Raw genomic sequence first — 21,074 nt, 5'->3', positions numbered from 1 at the left:
AACTCTGCTATAAGTCATTCCAGTACAATTTCTGCTTGGCTATTTTATACATTTCCAAAAGAAATAGAAAAAGGACATGGCCTGGCTAGGTTGACAGACAGCAAGCAGCACATTTTAAAAGGTGATACAGGCCATAGGTTTCACGGACGAGGATAGGCAGTCCTCTTTCAATGACAACCAGGTGAGTCCTCAACACCTACAATTGGGATAATTGGCAGACCTGTAAAACGTTTAACTTCTTACCATTGAAAGAGGACATGGGACTTCTCCTGATTCGTTGTGGACCAAAAATTTTTTCATTTTTTTTTTTTAAATTTCACCTAGAAATGGACAGGGCTTGCTGCACTTGCACACAAGTGCTTGAACATATAAACTACTAAAAACAGATAGTCCCTACAAGGACTATGATTGTAATCTAGAGGGTCCTGCTATTGACCACAGAAATCATCCAAATTAGAGATGCAAGAGTTAGTAAAAATTAGATTCACTTCAAATGGACTTTGCAATCTTCTTCTCTGTCCCCATGCATACACTGTGTTCTGTCACCTGATACTCCTGACATTTGATTTACTTTACATACTTACTCATCATTGTATATAGTTACCACTTCCCTCAGGGTGCAGTCTCGCACAGTGCCTGCATTGTATTTAGCAAAGACCAAGGCCCGCCTCTATTCACTTGCATCGTTATTCTAAACGCAATGCAAATGCCATGTGTGACCATAATTTTTTTTAAAGGGAAGTTTCCATTTGGTTGGAGGCCACTTAACTGCCAGTAAACTTTAAATGCAGATGGGGTTTAGGGTTGCAAACATATTTTACAGGATTCTGTTTGTCACCAGGTTCTGGCGATAATAGTTCATTTTCTTACATGTGGCTTCACCTGTTAAGCTGCATTCACACGCGGTATGCCCGCCGTGTGCTGGAGAGGAGGAGGAGGTGACCCCTCCTCCCTCCATAGGAAATAGCAGCGCACGGCCGCACACCAGGCAAAAGATAGAACATGCTCTATCTTTCCCTGGTGTGCGGTGCGGAACGGTGCCGCCATTGCAGTCTATGGGGACGTATAGGCGGCCGCAGACCGCAGTGTGAATGAACCCTTACAATGTGTAAACTGCAGGAGTACATAAACAGAATAAAGTCACGGAACCCTCATCATACAGTTCGGTCCAAAAATATTTGAAGAAACATTTTTAGAAATTTTGGTGCCTTACAGTTTACAGGCAGTCCCCGGGTTACGTACAAGATAGGGTCTGGAGGTTTGTTCTTAAGTTGAATTTGTATGTAAGTCGAAACTGTATATTTTATAATTATAGATCCAGACACAAAAATTTGTCCCCAATGACAATTGGAGTTTAAACATTTTTTGCTGTAATGGGACCAAGGATTATCAATAAAGCTTCATTACAGACACTTTACAGCTGATCATTGCAGTCTGGGACTATAGTAAAGCATTCAGAAAACTTCACCAGAGGTCAGAGGGGTCTGTCTAACTATGAGTTGTCTGTAAGTCGGGTGTCCTTAAGTAGGGGACCACCTGTATTTTGAAAAACGATTTGGATACAGTTAAAGTTCAGACTTTCATTTTTCATTCTGTGCCTCAAACAAAATAATTGCATAAAATATAAGAAACTAAAACATTTTGAACACAGTGCCCTCAATTGAGGGGCTCAAATGTAATAGAACAAATTAAATAATGGTAAACAAAATGTTAATAATACTTGGTTGAAAATCCTTTGTTGGCAATGACTACCTGGTGCCTTAAACTCATGGACATCACCACACCCCATTTCCCCAGTTTACAGTTACTGTTTGTGGGCCTTTCTGTCTGATGTTTAGTCTTGCCTCCTAGCGCTTGGGCTTTAACTCTCAGCGTCCAATATATTGAATGCTGAGCTGATGCTGGCTGGCATCGAGATACATGGGGTGCCGGCTGTACCAAACAGCCCACATCCCAGTGTCGTGCGGTCGGTGTTGGCTCCAATCCTGTAAGTTTAACCTTTTAAATGCCATGCGCCATTTAAACTGCCGTTTGGAGGTTTCTGCCCCACTATGCCCCCCCCCTCAGGGGTGCTGATCGTTCCTACGGCAGTGTGACGTCATCTGAAAGGCAGTGTGCATGTGCATAGGCTGACAAAGCTAATACCCTGCAATACATCAGTATTGCATGGCATTATAATGAACAAGCAATAAGATGATTGCTTGTTCATGTCCCATGGTGGAACTAGTAAAAATAAATAAATGTTAAATCAATAAAAAATAAAATAACAGAATCAATAAAAATGCCCTAAAGCCCGATAACATATAAAGAAACATATAATGCACAAAAAAGTCTAAATTATAATACAAACCCCACATATATAATATCACCGTGTCCGTAACAGCTCGTAAAATAAAAGTAAATTATTGAACCTGGACGATGAACGCCATTAAAAAAAAAACTGTTAAAAACCTGCCAAAAAATATATTTTTTTCTCCACATTAGGGTTTCATTTGGCAAACATAAGAAAAAATATTCAAGTTTTCAACAATAGGGGATACCAACCCCAAAATGTAACACTGGAAAAAGCATCTCATCCCAGAAGAAAAATGCCATCACATGGCACAAATAACTAAAAAGCTAAAATTTTATAGCCTACAAAAAAAGGGCCAATGAGGAAACTAAAATCCTGGCAGCGTTCCTTCCCTTCTGCTCCTCGCTGTGCACCCATAAAACAAGCAACGGCCACAAGTGGCGGGGGTCTCTGTATGCGGGAGAAATTGCATAATAAATTGTAAGATGAATTTTCTCTTTTTATCTTTTGGAAATGTGTAAATTTTAAAGGCTAAATGAAGGTATAACTGACAAAATTTGACCAGTCTAAATTTTACCTCCATTTTGATTTAATTACTATGAAGATCTCAACGGGTTAACAATCTTCCTAAAATCTGTTTCTGATAGTTTGAGGGGTAAAGATTAGAAATGGGTTGATATATAGGGTTTTTAAAAAATTTTAAATATTTAAAATTTCATTCAAAACAGTAATTATCCCAAAAATAGTCAATTCCGATATTTGATTTGTAAGCCGCATGACATCATAATAGATCATCCAGACATTTAAAAAAGCAGACATATGGGAAATGTTATTCAGCAACTTATTTAGGTGGTAAATATGTGCCTGAAAACATGATGATTGCAAATATTGAAAATATATGAAGTACAACATGTGAGGGGGGAAAAAAAAAAAAAAAAATCTAAAAGATCGTTTTGATAAGTGTTCAAAAGTTATAACCAAATAAAGCGTAGCCAGTTTATGGAAAAAGGGAAACAAAAAAGGAAAAAAAAATCCGCTCACTCACGATACTGCAGACAGCATGTTGGAGTTCACATTCCTCTAAACAGCGCCAGGTGCAAGGAATCAGTCAGTCCTGCCGGCCGACCGGAACATGTAGAAGGATAGGGAAATATTCCAGCACTCCAAGTCTTCTAAAATCATAGCATTTTATTTTTCATATTAAAAGCGTGCAGCCATATCCAGTGTGACCACTGATACACGATCTACGCGTTTCGGACTAAATTGTGGAGTCCTTAGTCATGATCTGACTAGCCAGTTTATAGCTTAACAAGTGAAATGCGGCTCAATTGGGTTGAGATCAGATGACTGACTTGGCCAATCAAAATATTCCACTTCTTTGCTTCAATAAACTCCTGGGTTGCTGTGGCTTTATATTTTGAGTAATTGTCCATCTGTATTATAAAACAACAACCAGTTTGGCTTTTTTGGGGGACCAAATAAGTCTCTGGACACCTCAGTATTCATCCGGCTGCTTCAGCCCAGTGACACATCATTAAACACTAGGGACCCAGTGCCACTGACAGCCATGCATGTGCAAGCCACCACACTACCTCCGCCATATTTTACACATGTTGATTTAAATTGACAAAACTGCACCTAAGCGTCAAGCGGTTAAAGAACCGAAAAGTCCAATTTTAACGTGGATACCCTCAAATGCTAGCTGAAATTCTGGACCTTGTGTTTATTATATAACTATAAACTTGAAAATTGTTTCAGTAAGTTTAAAAAAACCATCATTTTAATTTCATAAATTCTAAATATTTATGGGCCTAACTGTATAAAACTTTGTATTTAAAAGTTATGCATACATTCAAGGGCAGGTTTTTCATTATTACTCCAATAATGGACGTTTTGTTTTCATACAAAAGTTATCTTGTTTTCTCTTCTGTAGATGCTTCTTTTCTTACTCACTTCATATTACTTGCGTATCTGATTAATCTAAATTAATAAATGCTAAGGATTAGGCTACAGAGACATAGCCAATGTTTTTGTCTGTGTTCCAACCATTTCTTTTATAATGAACAATGTACAATGAAACATTCATTTAAATAAGCTCATGCACTTAAAGAAAATTCACAACGGCCTTATTCTAATCTATGTTTGAGTCTTGCGCCATATAAGTCTATGGGAATGTGATACTGCAGACCAGTCATAGGGTAACACAACCATGCAACTCTTCAAAAGGTTGGGGCAAGATAGTGACAGATGGCAGCCTTAATTTAAAATTTTAGCTTGGCTGCAAAAACAGATGACCTATGGATGATACACAAACCATTAGGCTTAGATTCATATTTTACACGGATGACTTATAGACCATGGATCCTGGAAAACCTCTTTCAGCTAATTACAACAAAGAACCTCTGAAATAAGCAGCACTAAATAGGGGTTTGCCAAGTACTACACACGTGTGAATCTCTAAATGATTCTTTAAAAAAAATAGTTTGAAGCGCTTTAGCCACATGTGACAATGGTCTTACCCTTGTTTTTTAATAAGAAACTGCTGAAGATCTCGAGCAATATTTGAAGTCTTCCGTGCTACTTCCAGGTACAAGTTTGGACGATCAAAGCTAGTACAGGTAATCTGGGGATCACGCAGATGTAAGGAGGCCAGAATGTCACTACGTACTGAGGGGCTTGCTGTTGCTGTCAAAGCCATCACAGGAACCTGGATGTAAAGATCAAACAATAATTTAGTACTTCAGAGACAAATTAATATTACGCATTTTCCCATAATTAGAAATGATCGCCTATCCACAACTGAAAAAGAGTCTAATGGCTGGGAACCCTACCAAAATGCTCCTTATTAATGGCAGAAATGGGGGTCCAGTTTGAATGGAGTAACATGCATTTTGACGATCAACTTAACGTCTAAAGCCTTACTAATAGAGCCGTGGCTAATTCTCATCAACATTTATCACAGCAGAGATTCAGCCCCTGTGGCCAAGTAATTTACCCGATGCATCTGATGCCATTGGCAGAATCAGGCTGTTCTGTTTCTCTGGAAATCTGCTAAATAAACTGTTAGTTACTATGACCTTATGGGCTGTGATCACTTATCTGTGATTGGTATAAAGGACACCAGGAAACACACAGATAACAAATGCCTGCAACAGTGTAGAGCACATCGACACTATACTCGCCTTTCCAACTCCTCCCACAGGTCTTCTTCTTGCTTCCGATGCTCTGGTGCCTCTTCGGGTCATTTGCTTCCCCTTCAGGTCCCCTTGTGATGCTAGAGGCTCACAAACAATGACATCGGCTATCGTCATTTTGTGTGCCGGTTGTGTGCGGGGACCGGAAGAGGAGCCAAAAAGGCACTGGAGAATCAGAAGCAAGAAGAGGACCCAAGGAGGAGTCGAAAAGGGGAGTAAAGTGTTGATTTTTTTTAAATTACAGGCTTGGCAGACTGGGGGTATGGGCATTCTAAATACTACAAGGGATGGCTGGCTATTTACTGGGCGGGATGGGCAGGCTATAGACTACAGGGGCTGGTAGGCTATAGACTACAGGGGCTGAAACTGAAATACTATATACTGTGGGGCAGGAGCTGGCAGGCTATATACTAAAGGAGGGCCAAGAACTGGCATGCAATATACTACAGGGGCTGGCAGGCTATATACTGGGGGGGGGGGGTCAGGGGCCAACAGGCTATATACTGGGGGATATGGGCTAGTCGGCTTTATGCTGACTGGAGGCTGTGACCAATCCATTTCCGACATTAGGCGTATTCTTGAGTGAATAGATTTTCCCAGTTTGTGTTAAAGTTAGGTACCTCGGTTTAGACTCAAGTATACACGGTACAAGGGGCATGTTTGAGTGATCAATGTACAGTAATGAGGCTTTTTATCATTAGGAAACAACAACCAAGTGTGACAAGGTCACTATTGAATTGGAGAGAAAATCTGTGTTAATGTGTACGACCACAATGTGAATTCGGTCACACTGGAAGCTGTTTTCCTTGTGTTTGTCTCTTAGAAGACCTGGTACAGGATTCTAATTGCTGGAGTGGAGACAGAAGTTTGATCACCACTCCAGACCAAAGCTTCCAGATTTCACCAAGTGTGCAATCCCTTAAAGAAGGGTGTGGAGCAGTCAGAAGGGGCTCTCTACCTGGAGACACAGAGGCTGGACTGTGTGAGAGCCACTCGTGAGTGACACAGGGTTACTGAAAGTATTTTTCATGCTGGCAGGGAGAAGTCCTCCAGTGGCTAGTGAAGGCCGCCAAGTGTATAGTTAGAGCCAGGCAGGCAAGGATTTTGTTTGATGTTTTGTTTGATATTGGTGTTTTTTGTAATTAATGCACAGTTTTAACTTAAATCCTGCTATCCATGAGAGCTTTGTCATTGCCGACCCCCACATCTGAGCTGAACCACTACACAAGTTATTTAGGTAGAACATACAAAACATTTATTAAACTGCATCCTTAGAACTATATGTTTAATGAATTGAAATTATGCAAAACATCGGGGGAAAAGCAGTTTTCAACAGAAATGTACTGAATAATATTTGTTACTTGAGTTTATGAATTTGTTCTTAGAATTAGTATCGCCTCCATCAGATCCTCCTTCATGGATGACCTCAAATCTCATCAATTTATTTTAAGGCTAGAGAAAAGCCTCTCTACACGGACTTGGGTTGGTAGCAATCCAGTAACAACACGGGCAACGTCTCTAACAGTTTCCGGATACAGAGGAAATGCCTCATTAAAAGGGTATTCCCACGAATAGGAGTTTTTTAAAATGTACTCAGGATAACAAAATAACACATTCTCTAATTCAATGTTATTAACAAAAATACAGCATTTCACAGATCCAATTCCAACCTGTCTGTTAGTCCTGGTGTGCACAATTTTGGCTACCCATGGACCAGACAACGTTTCTTCTGAGTTTAGGGTTGGCAGAGATCTTGCTCTTCTGTCTGACATTGCACTGAGCTCTCAGCCTTTAGCCCCTATTCTTCTAGGACAAGCTCATACAGACAAAGACACCGACTTCCTTCTGGCTGCTCGTAAGGAGAGTAAAGCTACAAGCTACAGGAAGATGAGATCTACAGCAGAGGTACAGCAGATCTGACAGTATGTGTTATAGGTGAGATATAGCAGGGCTGTGTATGTTATGTCTGTAATAGTAGAACTGAGAATTTCATGTATAATATGCATCTTATGGATATCAACATCTCTTATCTCTAATCTGTCTTATCTCTCTTTCTATGTGTCATATACTAGTGAATGCTCAGAAGCTAAATGAAAGTGTTTAGAAACCTATACCCTGATGATCGAACCACATTGTCAGCACACAAAACTAGAGGGATCATGATGTGTCTGTCTAGAGCAGAGTCCCTGCCAGGGTTGGCTCCATGTTTCTGTAGGCCCCTGGGCAACAGAGCCTCAGGGGACCCCTTTACAGTAAACTCAAATTTAACGCGGACCACTTTGCATTAAAAAAATCCACAAACGGGCAAGTGACCAAGCACCACATGGAGTGGGACACTTTCCTCTGAGCTCCTGCTGCCTACACCTATAATTTGCTCCATAAGCATACAGAACCCTGGCTACCCGAACCGAAAAGGTCCCAGAAAGGGACAAGACTCACCACCCGCAGTCCCAGGGAACACCAGCATCTTAACATCTTAACACCATCCCAGGCGACCAGAGATTGAGCGTTAGCCCAGTCACGTGGGCCCCAGTGCGACAACCCACCTGCACCTAGCAAAAGCTTTGGTGAAGGCAGAGACCCTAAGGTGCCCGGGGAAAGAACCCCGCAAAACTGTCACATATGCATCTCAGGAATTTAACTGGCATGCCTATCCAGATGACGCACTGAGTGCAACTCCTTGACTCACTAATCTGTTCACCCAGAGCACCCTCTGGCTGTCCCCAGCCACTTCCACCTCTTCAGGCCCACCTGTCTCAGATGGGCCCCATTGGCTGTCTCCTGATTTACAAATCATTCTTCAAAATCTACCCATTAAGTCTGATTTTAAACTATGACAGAAGAAGTGACATCCTCCGCACTGAAATAAGCTCAATAAGGGAAGACATGTGATTCCTAGTAGATAGAGTGGAAGCCTAGAAACTGCAAATGACAATACCAGAACATATGTGACCCAACTTCATGACCACTTCATGGCCCAGGCACACCTGATGAGAGATATCACCCGACATCTTGAAGGCCTAGACAATTGAGGTTGAAGAAACAATCCGAGGGGTGCCGGAACCTAAAGGTCCGGAAGTTGTTAAAGAGCTCCTTATTCAATGAAGGGGAATAGGAAACACAGATCAAATTCGACAGAGCCCACAGGGCCCTTTGCCCAAAGGGTTCAGCTACTAGGCCATGAGACATTATCTGTCGCCTGGCAGATCGTGAAATCAAGGAACGTATTGCCAAAAAAAAAAAAAAAAAAGGAGACGGCCTACCTCCAGAAGCCCACCCAAAGATCCCACTGAGACCAAGTGGTTAAAACCTTCATCTCTTGGAAGACCTGGTACAGGATTCTAATTGCTGGAGTGGAGACAGAAGTTTGATCACCACTCCAGACCAAAGCTACCAGATTTCACCAAGTGTGCAATCCCTTAAAGAAGGGTGTGGAGCAGTCAGAAGGGGCTTTCTACCTGGAGACACAGAGGCTGGACTGTGTGAGAGCCACTCGTGAGTGACACAGGGTTACTGAAAGTATTTTTCATGCTGGCAGGGAGAAGTCCTCCAGTGGCTAGTGAAGGCCGCCAAGTGTATAGTTAGAGCCAGGCAGGCAAGGATTTTGTTTGAGGTTTTGTTTGATATTGGTGTATTTCTGGAATTAATGCACAGTTTTAACTTGAATCCTGCTATCCAAGACCAAGTGGTTAAAACCTTCATCTCTGGGAAATTTGTTCTGATACCTCCCACTTGGTTTGCTCCAGGGCAGGTTTGTTCAGGAGGTTCTACTTCTTCTTCCCTGCAATTAGGTGGAAGGAGACTTTCTATAGGCTATTGTATTTCTTTATACACACTCCATTCATACCTCAAGTGTTAATTTAGGGCAATGCGGAAGCCCTTTTGTCTAAAGTGTTTGGGGGCTCGCGGTTTTAAGGAAGACTCCATGAACCCTAACATACCCTTACCGATCTGGAAACCGACAAGTGTGACCAGACTCCTAGAGAATGTTCTATTTATGTTATGCTGTCTTTATGTCACCCCCCCCCCTTATCCTTTTGTTCCCTAGCAGGTTGTGACCTATGCTCTGTGGGTCTACGACTGCACGCAAGGAGGTCGCTACCACGATGGGCTTTTGCCATGATCCCCTCTGAGTCCCGGAAGGGTAAGAACCTTTATAGCTGGTTATTGATTCCCCACAGGTATGATGGTTAAAATCCTGACTTTAAACGTAAAAAGTCTTAACTCTCCTCACAAAAGACGGCTGGCTCTATCAGACATGAGATCACAAGGTGTGGAAAAAAGTCTTTCTGCAAAAAACTCATCTAGACTCCACAGGTTGCCTAGACTTTGTAGATACCCTAAGGCAGAGGCGGCACTCGGAGCCCTCTCTGTGGGCACCCAGGCCATCACCCCAGAATGAAGTTCACCAGACAGGACTCAAAGAATCTGCCTGCAGAATCTTCCTACAATAATAGATGAATTTGCCCTCCTCCTTTCAACTGGGTTGGTGTCTTTAGGAGGCTGAAGAATTGAAAGTTGTCAATGAACAAGGAGAAATAAATTACTGCTTAAATTGCTGTGCTGGCACTTTGCAATAAATACGTGGCTTTTGGTTGAGGTTCGGGCACTAAGGCTCTAAATGGTTCGCCATCACTGCCCCAGGGCAGTGATGGCGAACCTTTTAGAGACCGAGTGCCCAAACTATGACCAAAATCCACTTATTTACTGTGAAGTGCCAACGTGGCATTTTAAGCAGTAACTTATTACTACGTGTTCTTCCACATCTTTCAATCGTATCAGCCCCTGAGGCCACCAATACAGTTGAAAGAAAGATGACCTCCTAAGATGACGCAGTACTGTCAACATCACCTCACTTTTCCTGCCGTTCCAAACAGCCAATGAAGTGTTTTTAAATAGCGCTGAGAGCATCACCTCATAAGTTGCCTGGGACTGCAGGAATATTTGGTCCTGTTTGGTGAACTTTGTCCTGTGATGATGGCCTGAGTGCCCACAGAAAGGGCTCCGAGTGCCAACTCTGGCACGCGTGCCATAGGTTCGCCACCACTGCCCTAGGGTATACCAAGCAATAGGCAAAACAAGCATTTGTGGGGTAAGCAGTTTTATTAGCCGCTTCCTGTGCATTCCAGACATCCACGGTTTTGTTAGACCCTAAGGTTAGATACATTCTCCTCCACGGCACCCTAAAGGGAACCCCGGTGAGTCTCTGTAATGTCTAAGGCAGGTTTTTTAAAAAACTGACAGAATTTACCTAAAGCAACCATACTGATGGGGGGGAAACTTTAATAACACCTTCTCAGCCTATGCTGACAGACTGACGCTGAACAATACCCACCTCTCATCCCAGCTAAGGAAAGACTCAGGACTTTTGAGCATTAATACAACAATTTGACCTGTTTCTATAGCAACAGGCCTCAAAAAAAAGAGAGGGCTCAATAAGAAACCCTATGGAAAGCAGAACTGAAGCATCTAAAGGCTCTTTTAGCATCCCACCCCTTATAAAGGGCTTTTCTAAAAAGTGGTAGACCTCAGGGCTAAACTAAAAGAACCAACAACGTACTCTACTAGCTCGGCAGCTGAGAGAGAGGACTGTCAGATCCATGGCACAAGCCCTCCGAAGATCCGATGGATCTATGACCCACAACCCCAGGGAAATATCAGAATTGTTCCATACATACTATTCCCAGCTATATAATTTGCCATCCATCCTGCCTTGCAATCCTGCACAAAGAAATGCTAAACTTGATGAATTTTGAACTACATGACAATTGCCCGCCTTCCTTCAGAGGTGATGACAGTTCTTAACGCCCCGGTTACGGAGGAGGAGTTGTAAGACACCCTGAGGGAGCTCCCTTTGGGGAAGGCCCCCAGATCGGACGGCCTTACATACCGTTACTAACAGACCTATCAGACTAAGTGGTTCCCGTATTTGATATCCCTGTACAATGGCTTTCTTGAAGGAAAGCCCATCCCACATAACATGACCAATTACCCTCATTCCTAAACCAGGGAAAGACCCACTTGACTGCTCCAATTACAGACCTATAGCATTGTTGAATACGGATTATAAGCTCTTCACCAAAATCCTAGCCAATGGGCTACGACAATAGCTTCCCCAACTAATAAAGATCAGGTGGGTTTTGTCCCTGGCAGGCAAGAATGCGGGAGGGGGGGGGGGGGCAGCACCAAACGCACCATAAACTTAGTAGATGCAATTAACCAAACTTAGGCCTAACTAATGAGTTTAGACGCTGAAACAGTCTTCAACCGCTTGGGATGGCCTTTCCTATTTCACACCTGGGAGACATTTGGGTTCCAAGGCCCCTTCTTGAATGCAGTCAGAGGACTCTACTCAAACCCATCCACCTCTATTAAAACCACCCCATGCCCACTACTCCAGGTTGGGAATTAAAAATGGCACCCGTCAGGGCTGCCCGTTATCCCCCATTTTGTTTGTGCTTTGTATGGAGCCCCTGGCAGCCGCCATTAGATGTTTAACGGGTGTTCCAGGAGTTTGGATAAGTGACAGGGAATTTACGCTCTCACTTTTCGCAGACAATGTACTCCCAACTCTTACATAACCCCTGGTATCCCTCCCGAACCTACATAAACTGCTAGACTACTATGGCACGCTATTGGGTTACAAGGTAAATATGGGTAAAACCGAGGCATTGCCTATTAAAAACCCCAAAAAACCCACCATGGACCAACTCCGATCCTCATTTAACTATAGATGGCAGACAACCCCAAGGCATGTCAGGGCCGATAAGATTAATACCTACAATAAAGCCCAAAATTTCCCGTCCCTCTTTACGTCTTTGAGACAGCTATTGAACAGGTAGAAAAAACTACCCCTCTCCTTCCTTGGCAGGATCACAGGCACTCTGCTACAATTCATTTGGATATATAAGCGCCATAAATTATCTCCACAAATTTTGACCATGCCTAAAGAAAGGTGTAGAATTATACTATTGGGCCACACATTTGAGATGGATACCAAGCTTGGTCCACTTTATATGCCTATACTAGATGGATGGAGGTGGAAAACTGTGGAGTTCCCTGATCCACCCCAACGCCTTCTTATGGGCCACGGGCAAGTCCCCCCACCCAGTAGACTACTAGGCCCAATGACACACACCAGATCAATTTGGAACTACTGTGCCCCCAAGTTTCACTTGCAGTCAGAACATTCCCCAATGTCTTCCTTTTTATACAGCCCTGGGTTACCATCAAGCCTTTGAGGGACAAATGGTTAAACCCTGGCACAATAAGTACCTCTTTAGATATGCAGATAGTGGCTTTCCGATTGTGGGAATTAATAGATTTCGCAGACCTACAGAACAGGTTCTCCTAACCTTCCTCCTCCCTATTTAGCCATCTATAAATTAAATCTTTTCTTTACTCTACATATGGTGTTGGGTCAGTCTCGGTGCCAACTGAGTTTGAGAGGTTGTGTAAAAGGTTGGTACCTCTACTGCGGGTCTTATATCAGCAAAGATACTAGCTGATCCTTATTCTAGGGACCCTCCCCGCCAAAAGTAGATGGTTAAGTGAGAAAGATTTCTAGGCAGAAATTAACATGGAAGGGGAGGAGGCTCTGAACAGAGTATGAACAGGGGCAGAATAAGTGGCAGTTATTAGTCCTCACTTTTCCCCTAGTGGCCTGGTCTATAAAGTATAGCTGCTGCTATCACACAGGCCTAGATACTGTTAAAAGCTCTTCTCTTTCATGGGAAAGGAGAAAGTCAAATGACTTTCTACTGCCAGTTAACCCCTTGAGGACTAAGCCTATTTTGACCTTATGGACAGATTTTTCCAATCTGAGAAGTGTCAATTTAAATTGAAATAATTTTGGAACACTTTAATATACTAAGTTGATTTTGAGATCTTTAAGGAGCTTTATTAACCCTTCAGGTTTTCTTCAAAGTTAAATCAAAATGTAGAGGAGAGCACAGAGGGGAGAGGTATGCAGCTGGGCAGTGAAGGGGTTAATTGTATGTGGTGTGCAAGTGATTTATGGTGTGGAGGGTCACTGTAGGCATCTGATCTCCTTTCTCTGTGAAGGAGAATGAGGAGATTAGATACTGATACGGTCATTTCAGCCAGGAAATGCCTGCATTTTGCTGGGATTTGTCTGTCTGTACTAAATGACCAGTAACAGTAATCGCTTGAGGAGGGGGGGGGCACTTCTATTCCTCCCCTGACACGTTGCTCAGAGCCTTGGTTCTCATAAAGTACAGGATCTTTGATCCTGTTACCCCGCATTTTGTCACAGTAACAGACAGCAGTCATGGTGTCTTTATGCACTTCTGGCCAAAACGTTGGGGAAAGTCATGATGGCTTGAGGGCAGAGTTCGCACTAACATTTTTCCAGAAGGGTAATAATACTCCTCTCACCATTTTTGAGGAGTATTTTTACCCGAGGAAGAGTATGGAGTTTTCAGTAATACAAATATATAACCCTTAGTCATATACATTGTTACTAGCCAGCCCCAAACCCCCTACGTCCCCACACTGAGCAGGCTAAATTTATTTAATATTTATTTTTGGGGTGTTGAGTTTAATTTTTACTAAAGTGTATCGGGAGATAGTCCTTCCCAAAAACATAAGCCTTCTGAACAACGCACTTGCGTTCAATAACTAGCAAGATGTATTTGGCCGCAATAAAGTTGCTACTTACTGAACACAAGTGTCTTGGTTCAGGGAGGATTTTGTTCAATAGAATGAGTTTCAATACAATGTGAACACAGCCTTAGGGTCTTTGGGGTATTTATTTATTTTATACCTTACTTGAAATGCCTGGATCCATTGTACAAGCACTGTCACCTCCTGTGTCCCTCCTCATAGATTGTAAGCTCTTGTGACCATTGTACAAGCACTGTCACCTCCTGTGTCCCCTCCTCCTTCTCATAGATTGTAAGCTCTTGTGACCATTGTACAAGCGATGTCATCTCCTGTGTCCCCTCCTTCTCATAGATTGTAAGCTCTTGTGACCATTGTACAAGCACTGTCACCTCCTGTGTCCCCTCCTCCTCCTCATAGATTGTAAGCTCTTGTGACCATTGTACAAGCACCGTCACCTCCTGTGTCCCCCTCCTCCTCATAGATTGTAAGCTCTTGTGACCATTGTACAAGCACTGTCATCTTCTGTGTCCTCCTCCTCATAGATTGTAAGCTCTGGGGCCCATTGTACAAGCACTGTCCCCTCATGTGTCCCCCTCCTCATAGATTGTAAGCTCTGGGGACCATTGTACAAGCGCTGTCCCCTCCTGTGTCCACTGCAGTCCACCCATGCATAGAACCTCAATCATAACTATTTTGTACTGTACTGAATACATCTTATGTCAGGCTCAGGTAACCACTATTCATTAATTGAACTCCCTGGGAATAGGTCAGTCACACAAACCTGTGAGAACACCACAGCAGGCACAGGACCACCACAACAGGCACAGGACCACCACAGCAGGCACAAGATGACAACATACACCTTTGGAATCAAACGCTCCTCCACTCTCCTTTCTCACTCTGCTAAGTCTGCTAGTGCGCATGTGCAGCTGTATCTATTAGAAGTAGAGAGACTGGTCAGGAGGGGAGGAGTAGAAAAGAGACCCCAGTAAAGGTCACATGTCCTGTCCTCCTGCCTGTGCCTTGCCCCGCCCCTCAGTGTAATGTGATTCCCCTGCTGCTCAGTATATGCTATTGACACTGGATACAGAGCAGCGGGAGAAGACAGTGACTGCTCCGTGCTGAGGGGGGCGTGGCCTGAGCTCCTCTTCTGCGGGGGAGGAGCAGAGACATCTCTGCAGTGTAGTGGGGCACTGTGCACGTGACTGCTCTGTGTCTGAGCTCCGCTGTCCGCTCTGTCCCTTACACATTAGCAGGCGGCAGCTGCACATCGCTACTGTCTAGAGCCAGACAGCGCTTACACAATTATATTACCAAGCGTATTTATACGCTTGGTGTTTTTTTTGGAGAGTAAATGAGCCTCTGCATGCGTCATAGACGCTTGTAGAGGCGTTATTGCGATCTCTGCTTGAGGGGTTAATTGGCTAAAAGGATCCTAACTAAATAGTATATGACCTGACAGGGAGGAGCAGAGAGCAGCCAGCAGGAACTTCCTGCTGGGTGATAGATCAGGTCACAGGCTGCCTCCTAAATCTTCCCTGCTGCCATTCTGCCGCTTCTGATATCTGCCGCCTGAAATTCAGCCACCGTGCCGCCCTTAATTATTTAAGAAAAATGTAAACACAGTCTGACTTGGCATTCACATAGCGTTTACATCACCATGATGTCAATGTAAATGAAGAGTGAATTCAGCCCAAGGCCTCGTGCATACAACTATATTTAGCGGTCCAATTTTTGCGGCCACATGTCACCTGTATGTAACTCATATGCCACTTTAAAAAAGCCGTATCCGCCCAAAAATACAGTGGACTTGCAGCCACCTGACCTTCTTTGTTGTGTTATTGGACAGAGCAATTTTCACAATTTTTATGTACACAAAAAAACCCGTAATTATAGCAGAAAAAAAATCACCCTACAGCCCAACAAAACCATACATTTTTCTGAAAGCACACACTTGCCCCATTTTCAAAAATTGCATTAAAGAGTTTATGGACATCTGCACATTCATACAATTTTGATTCAAAGTGTAAAGTTTTATTAAAGAAAATAAAACAAAAAAACAGATAAAGTGATTCCATATACCCTTTGTCACATGACACATTTTAACTAACCGTGACAAATTATTGAACTTGTCATTTCCTGTGATGTTTGTTGTACTATATGAAGTGGTCCATTGCTGTAACCTTGGCTGATATGAAATAAAGAAGATTTTTTTGTTGAGTTCCGCGATTTTTGTCTTCACTTGCAATATTTTTTTCCTTTTTCACTGAGCACAAACAGTTTTCTTCTCTACTATTCCTACACAAGTCTTGGGTTTGCAATGTCTGTGTTAGTGCCAACCTCTATTGAAACCAACATTTATTAGTTTTTTTGGTTAATATTTAAAAAAAAAAAATAAATATACATGCTAACCCGAAAATAAGCGGTACCTAATTTTCCCACGGAAAAACGTATTGAGTCGAGTATAAGCCTTGGGTGGGAAATGCAGCCGCTACTCTCTAATAAAATGCAACCAAAATTTTGAATCCAAATAAAGAATTGTAAATCAGATAAGTGCCAGACCAATAGATTTTATTATATAAACAAGTAGACGGCAATACAACAGAGACAATAAATATAAAAACAGTGAGTGCCAAATGATCACAGAATCATAAACCGATTGGGAAAATCAGACCTGGTACAAAGCTTATAGTATAGATCAAAACCTAGGTGGAGATCCCATAAGGTCTTCCCTTGAGAAAGCTACTAGCGAAACACGTGTCGGGGTGTACAGCGGGTGCCTGTTTTACTGGTATAGGTAATTATGTTTCAGTGCTAGCTCCTTATGAGTTATAATGTCTCCCCTCTATTTATGGGATCTCCACCTAGGTTTTGATCTATACTATATCCTTTGTACCAGGTCGGATGAATACAGCGGGGGTTACCTTGGATAGGAAATTCTATGCCCACACCCCTAGCTTAAGGTTTTTTTTGTATTCTCTAATAAAATGTCCACAGCTTTTTATCTTTTGGAAATATGTAAATTTAAGGGCTAAATGAACGTATTTCCGACAAAATTTGACCATTCTAAATTTCACCTCTATTTTGATTCAATTACTATGAAAATATCAAGGGGTTAACAATCTTCCTAAAAGTAGTTTCTGATAGTTTGAGGGGTGCAGATTTAAAAAGGGGTTGCTATATAGGAGGTTTTTAATATTATATTTATAATTTCATTTAAAAAAAAAAATACCCCAAAAATAGTCAATTCTGAAAATACAGAAAACAGATGTTCGATTTGTAAGCCACGTGGAATCAAAATAGATTATCCAGACATTAAAAATTATGAAACATAAAACATTATGAAAATGAAAAGGAGACATATGGGAAATGTAATACAGCAACTAATTTAGTTGGTAAAACTATCTGCCTGAAAACGTGAGGATTTCAAAAACGGCTTTTTTAAAAATATAATAAATGCTAAATTTATCAGCCAAAACTTACCAATAAAATGAAGTACAACATGTGATGAAAAAAAAAAACATTCATAACTTTTGAACATTGTTGAAAGTAATTTATAACAATTTAAAGCGAATACAAAAATGGGGCTGAGCCTTGAGCTACAAAATGGCTGCGTCCTGAAGGGGTTAAAAAGTTTGTTAACCCTTGGAGGCGTTTCACAGAGGTTAAAACAAAAGAGGGTGGAATTTAAAAATTGTAATTTATTTCAGATATGCATTAATTTTGGTTGCAAATTAAACGATCACATTGTATTAAATGACAAAAAACTCCTAAAAGTTTGATACCCAATTTCTCCCAAATATGAGGTTGCTCCATATGTGTTGGGAAATTGCTATATGGTTGCACGGACGGGACTAGAACGGAAGGAGCTCCATTCAGAGCAGATTTGCATTGCAACATTTTACAGGCTATAAAATGTTTATTTTGGGGGATTTTAGGCAAATGGGGGATGATGTTTTGCTGGATGAGAGCCACCTTTCAAGTAGATCATTTAGGGGGATTCAATAGCTAATAATGAGATTTTATTAACTCTTTCTTGGCGGTGGTTAAAAAAATCCATTAACTGTGGTTAAGGGTTTTTTTTTCTGGTCTGTTCACCAAACAATAAAAATAATATATTATCTTTATTCTATGTGTCAACACGATTACGGAAATACCCCACTTATATAGCTATTTATGGTGGACTTGTCAAACAGAACATCAAACTCATTTTCTGAGAAATTCACTTGTTTTTGCATCAGCATGCATTAGTGGGCGTAACACTTATTTTTTGTTTACAGAGCGGTTGTAGGGCTTGTCTGGGTAAATGTTACTTTTTATCACATTCTATCCGATTTTTATGATGCAAGATGTGAAAATATCAAATTTCTGTGAATTTTGTTTTCACTTTTTTTTTTTTTTTTTTTTTTTACAGTGTTCACTGTATGGGTTCAGTAACAATTTTATTTTACGGGTTGTGAATGGAGGTGGAGATACAGCTTGCTAATTCTAGAAGCTAAAGGACCTGAGATAAGGTTACCCTGGTCACATGATATTACTGCTGCATGCTGACAAAGCATGGGGAAGAGTTCCTGGATTCAGGCCGAGGAAACCCCCCCCCCCCCCTAGACAGATATCACTGGATACCAGGTAAAATTATAAAGTAATTATAAAATTGATTATATGGGGTTCTGAAGAAAACTATTTTTAGCTAAAATAAAGTTAGTCAATAGGGCTCTATGGGAACGGTTCACTTTAAGGAACAGGGTCTACAGAATTCCACCACTCAAAAGCTGATTGGCTGTAGTGATTCCAAACCTCACCCCACCGAGACCACAAGCACCATAGGAGCTCCGACCGTGAATCATGTTTTAGAAAAAAGAAATGTGCCAGAAAAATCCTTTAAAAGAGCATGCATGTGCAGTTCTTACCGATGGAAGTAATTTCTTGAGCTTCCCAAGACATCGATATGCACTTCTAAAATCATGACCCCATTCAGAAATGCAATGTGCCTCATCAATGGCAATTAGGCTTATACCTAAAAACCAGATAGAAGAATATGTATTTGGTCAGTTGCCAATCAGTGTTCATTTTCATTCTGTATAGAGTGTGCGCTGAAGACAGCTTGTATTACAGGAAGAAATATACTAAAATTGTATTTTATATTTCAATATTCTCCAGCATTATCCTTATAACAAATATTTAATAAAATATAAATAAAAGCTATGTAAAAAGCATAGTACCAGATCCAGGGGAACATCCAGAGTATTATCCATCAGCCACAATGCATATATTCCCCTTTTTTTACAATTGATATAATATAAAAGTGGTTTTGCTGGGTATTTATAATAAACTCATACAATCAGTTTTATTAATCTCCACATTTTATGTACAATATTATCCAAGTTAAAATTCATGTACTATAATAACTCTTAAGATGAACTCAATAGGAAGAACTGTAGGATAATAGGAGTGTGGCCCACATATATATATATATATATTTATAGGCATTTGAGGCATGTTTTGATATCTTTAGTAAATAATAAAAAGGTAAGGCAGGAAGTATAAAGAAAATGATTGCATACCATAATTGTTCTCAAGCTCTTGAAGCAAAGAAATTCCACCAGAACAAAACTCAGGCGTCATATAAATGACTTTAAACTTTCCTCTGTAAAATCAAAACAAAATATGGCATTCACTGATTTTAGCTAGATATGTGCATCACATATACTCAAGTCCCTTTAGAACTAGCTTGAATGTGGACAAGGCTGTGCATGTGTAATACCTGGGTGTCAGGGAGATCTAGAAAGGCAGTTTGGTAAAATAGGCACTAAATTTGTACAGTAACATATTTCTTATTATATACTGTATATACTCGTGTATAAGCCGAGTTTTTCAGCATAAAAAAATGTGCTGAAAAACGTCCCCTCGGCTTATACACAAGTCAGTGCACGAGTAAACAATACTTAAAAATTAATAAACTTATATACTCATCCTCCGGTTGCCCCGATGTGCAGTGCTGCTGCCCCGATGTCCACGCGGCTCGCCTTCTGGCTTCTGCTGGGCGCCGCCATGTTTTTCCCCCCTGGCGGAGTCTAGTATGACGTCAGCAGCAGCGCGAGAACAGTCAAGCTTATACGTTATACTTGTAACTCCTTCACAACTGCTGTGCGGCTTTATACGTCCTTTCTACATGGGGCATGCTAATAGGAGGTTTATAAATGTCATGACAGTCACCAACTTCAAAGGGCAATATCTCCTGAAAGTGGCCCATGTGCCTTTACTGCCTTAACATTCCCTGAACATTCACCAATTGATTCATCATCCCTGATGCTTCCTTTAGCGCTGTGTGCAGACTTTCTGTGAACTCTGTGGGATCTTTGGTTACATGTCTGTGCACTGATAAATAGGAGGGACCTGTATAAGGAGCGTTAAGACTTTTGTTGCTTTCTACCTCCCCTCTCCCTGTGCATGTCAGAGAGACAGACAGAGGGAAAAAAAACACACTGGAGGCTGCCATTATGAAGGAATGAAGGAGTGAGAAACAGGAAGTTGAGTAGAGATGGAAAGTGCAGCATGGAGAGACCTGTCTAATGGAACAGATTTATTGAAAAGCGGCCAACCCCTTTAAGATATGGTGTTTGAAGTGTGCCCCCACCCCCAGCCTGTCAGCTCAAGTACATACACAGTCTGCATCTGTAGCCGAAACTGGAAAACGGTGATAGAATAATACTGTACATATTTTGGTAAAAGGTACTGCTTATTTTTTCACATTTGTCAATTATTGGGAAATTTTATGAAGAAGGAAATATGTAATGAATAAAACTATCACGTTTTATTCAAAAATTTGCCTGGACATTCAGGCACCAATAGCCCCCAGTCATGAAGGGGTTAATCTGAATCTCATGTGAATGCCTAAGTTCATACCAGAGTAGTGTACTAGGTCACAAGTTGACATGAGAATGTTAGAGTTCTATTCTCTA

The 21,074-nt window shown here is 41.4% G+C and overlaps 1 protein-coding gene across 10 annotated transcripts in view; it reads right to left on the bottom strand.

Annotated features, from left to right (window-relative positions):
• The window catches only part of WRN (WRN RecQ like helicase), a 261,779-nt gene that overhangs the window by 75,582 nt on the left and 165,123 nt on the right, over window positions 1–21,074 (bottom strand). For 9 of the 10 annotated variants that reach the window (XM_072114010.1, XM_072114009.1, XM_072114011.1 and 6 more), the window contains 3 exons: window positions 19,677–19,759; window positions 19,023–19,129; window positions 4,813–5,000 (listed from right to left, as the gene is read on the bottom strand). The exons of the other annotated variant lie outside the window; for it this stretch is intronic. In XM_072114010.1, coding sequence (XP_071970111.1) covers window positions 4,813–5,000; window positions 19,023–19,129; window positions 19,677–19,759 — 378 coding nt within the window. The remainder of the gene's footprint in view (window positions 1–4,812; window positions 5,001–19,022; window positions 19,130–19,676; window positions 19,760–21,074) is intronic. 10 annotated transcript variants of the gene reach the window in all.

Source organism: Engystomops pustulosus, chromosome 1 (genome assembly GCF_040894005.1).
Source record: "Engystomops pustulosus chromosome 1, aEngPut4.maternal, whole genome shotgun sequence".
NCBI classification, from domain to species: Eukaryota; Metazoa; Chordata; class Amphibia; order Anura; family Leptodactylidae; genus Engystomops; species Engystomops pustulosus.
Note: the sequence above shows the minus strand (reverse complement) of the source record. Positions and strands in the feature narration are given on the sequence as shown.